The sequence below is a fragment of the Gymnoscopelus microlampas genome (assembly GCF_963454915.1).
Source record: "Gymnoscopelus microlampas genome assembly, chromosome: 10".
NCBI lineage: Eukaryota > Metazoa > Chordata > Actinopteri > Myctophiformes > Myctophidae > Gymnoscopelus > Gymnoscopelus microlampas.
Genome location: NC_139947.1, coordinates 44,536,988 through 44,540,217, shown reverse-complemented (window position 1 = coordinate 44,540,217; position 3,230 = coordinate 44,536,988). Strand labels below are relative to the sequence as shown.

General features: G+C 45.4%; 1 protein-coding gene across 1 annotated transcript; it reads right to left on the bottom strand.

Moving 5' to 3' along the window:
• Window positions 1-936: 936 nt before the first annotated feature.
• LOC311054251 (beta-1,3-galactosyltransferase 2-like) lies at window positions 937-1,859 on the bottom strand (the record flags this gene model as incomplete). Its single annotated transcript, XM_084070127.1, is given in 3 exon segments — window positions 937-1,305; window positions 1,309-1,328; window positions 1,331-1,859. Coding segments are annotated over 3 exon segments (918 nt in total), but the record flags the coding sequence as incomplete, so codon positions are not given.
• Between the last annotated feature and the right edge of the window lie 1,371 nt (window positions 1,860-3,230).

Here is a 3,230-nt window from a genome sequence, read left to right as displayed (position 1 = left end):
CTTAATGCAGTAGTAAGTTGTCCATCTCTGTTCCCTGGAGTGAGCAGTCCCTTCCTTATGGAAGGTCCATCCCTTTTTTTGCAATTTATATGCCTGCTAACTAGACTTGCACCTCCGACGTTTTTTTTTGGATGTGCAGGAGTCCAAGGGCCTACTGTACCGGTTACCGCTGCAACAACACTGCTAAGTCAGCATTGTTAGATCAAAATCTGAATACTATTGTGTGTAATTCCTTAATTCCACTTTTTCTGTGATGTCCTTTTGCAGGTGCTCCTAGTCTTTTTAGGAACAAGACTTAGGATTCAGTTCGATTATGGGTAGTCCAATGTCTCTTAGTAGTTCTCACTTTCTCCACCTTCTAGCTGCAGATGTAGTATGTCCCGTTACCTATATGATCGTATACGGTGGGTTTTGCCTCATCCAAGTAAGACATCACTTTACAGGGGTGTACTCACAGATTTTAAATTCTTCAGAAAACATTACAAAAACGAAAGTCTTTACAATAATGCTGAGGGGAGCATTACTTAAAAAAAAGAACACACACACAACTATAACTGCGACCGGAGGAGGAAGGGGTGCAGGTTTGGTTAATTGTTCCATTCTGAGCATTTGCAGGACTATCCGATACCAGTCGTCCATTGTGGGCAGAAGTGGTCAGATGGGTGAGTTTAGCCATCTTCTATTAATAGATTTTTTGCTTGCCGCCAAGAACACCTGCAGTAGCTTTGTATCTCTCATCTGGTTCAAACATTCAACATGTCTACTGTTAAAGGGTCTCATGTTCTCAAATGTAATTGTTTTAAACATGTTTATGGATAGGAAATATATTTATTAACAATATATTTATTAACTCTAGGCATGGTTTGCTTAAGAGATCTTGTTACTTAGCGCTCTTTCTCTCAAACGCCTGCTCTGATCTTAATGGGACTGTAAGTTCTATGAGGATGATCTTCTTTGCCTCTTCAGACCCCAGTACCACATCCTCCCAGGTCTACCTTCATGCTGCAGGCGGGTCCAGAACTCCAGCATGCCGTTGGGAGAAACCCCGTGGGAGGTGACCAGGCGACTGTACCTGTCTACTGACCAGGGCACTCGTTCATCGTTGAACTCGTTTGGCAGGGGATTCGTGGGCTCGATCCCCAGCTTGACCAGGCACATGCCCACGTACGTGTCCTCGAGGCGGAAGCGCGGAATGCTCAGAGAGGCACCGTAGATCTTCACCGCCTGGTCCCCAGAGAACACGTAACCGCCCCCTGAGGGGTACACGGGGTACGTGTGGCCCGGGTACTCCTCTTTGGATATGTATCACTTGTTTTTTTGTCTCAGATCGGCCCGGTGCCCCTGCAGATGCGGCCTGTGTAGTTCATCACCCCAGGCTTCAGACTGAGCAGCTTGTGGACGAGGTACTCGGTGTTGACAAACACGTCGCTGTCTGTCTTCATGGCGAAGCTAGCCCGCGGGCAACGCGTGGCCACCCAGTTCAGGCCCAACAGGGTCTTTATGGTCAGGTTGTCGAAGGTGTCCAAAAAGTCCTGCTGAAGGTATCGCGGTACCTCAGGCTTTTCGATTCCAGGGTCTTCTGCTGCTCGCCTGCCTTCACCCCCAGCAGCCAGGAACAGCCGGATGACTCCCTCCAGGCTCTTGTTGCCCCATGTCCGTCGTATGGCGTCCCGGCGATCCACCTGATGAGCCTTAACGGTTATCAGCAACACCAGGAACGGCGCTGCTTTCCCCTTCGGACATTTGTTCGCCTCGTCAATAATGTAAGGGAACAGCCCAGGGTACAGCGCGCCACTTGAGCCACCCTCCTCTTCACCTTGGCCCGGCGATGGGCCAGTGATGGCCACAAAGGCAAAGATCGACAGTTAGATAATTCAAAAACTATACAACATAGGCCTATGTGGAAAAAAATGGTAACCTGATAAGTCTGAGCACCTTTTTTCCCTTTTTTTTTTGGAAGACTGGGTGGGCACTTGAGGTAAATTTTGATAGATGGACTGGCCACTACTTCATTAGCATCTCTTACACATTCCAAAAGGATGCATCATTAAGTATGCACAAACGCATGCACGCACGACACACACACACACACACACACACACACACACACACACACACACACACACACACACACACACACACACACACACACACACACACACACACACACACACACACACACGCCTATTATGACATGTCCAGTATAGGGACGCTAGGGTAAACCTTTGGAGTCTCATACGGCACGGCCGGGTGCAGAAAAAGGACAGTCATTTTGTATTTCAAAACAAAATGCCAGACACCATAGGGTGGTTAATCTTAGTTTAGTAATAACATTTTTGTTCTAAATCTATTCTGCTGAGAAAACTCACAATTATTATAAGATCGAGACTACAGAGCATGTCATGTCAGAGTGACTTCACATACAGTACACAGTATGCCTGATGCCCACTCTGTTTTGGAAAAATGCAGTACAATGATACAACTTGAAATGCCAAGTCTCAGAAAAGCAAGAAGCAAGAGCAAAAGAGCAAATATCTAAGGAATTACTCAAATAAAAGTAAAGGTATCAGCTACTAAATAAGTGTAGTTCTGCAGTACTTTTACTGTACGTTTCACCTCTGTCTCGAAGGTAATCGTGCTAATAGTGCTACAGACTGTAAATGTCATAACACAATGTTGATGGAAAGCCAAAAAGCTTCTTCAGTTTACCTTCTACTCAACAGAATTTGCCTGGCATGTTTAAGTTGCAGTAAGATATATCATAATAATATATAATTTGTATCTGTACTGACAAATGTATATTTACAAGACCTTACCCTTCTTATTTGGCTTATTCGATAAGGGCTTCATGCTAGAACTATGCTTATACAAAACCGTGAATCTAACATTAACGCAACATTTTTACGATGCCAGGTATGACTGAATCAGGGGAGATGGAAGCTAAGAGTTTGTGAAGAAGGGTGGGTGGCTCAGTCTGGGAGTGATCTCTGGAAGATGGCGCCCGTGGAGAAAATCTTAACCGGTTGAGTGGAGAGATGGATTGCATTATTAGCAGTTTGGCACAGAGTGCCTGATGTACATTCCAGCAAGTTCCCCACCTAATTATCCAGTTGATGCGTCCTCCAATGCAAACAACTGGCCAGCAATAACCCCCACTGCCCTCATATTTGAAAATATGATGCAGCCCATATTCTCTGTTAATAGCTGCTGAAAGTGAGACGTTTTAGTGA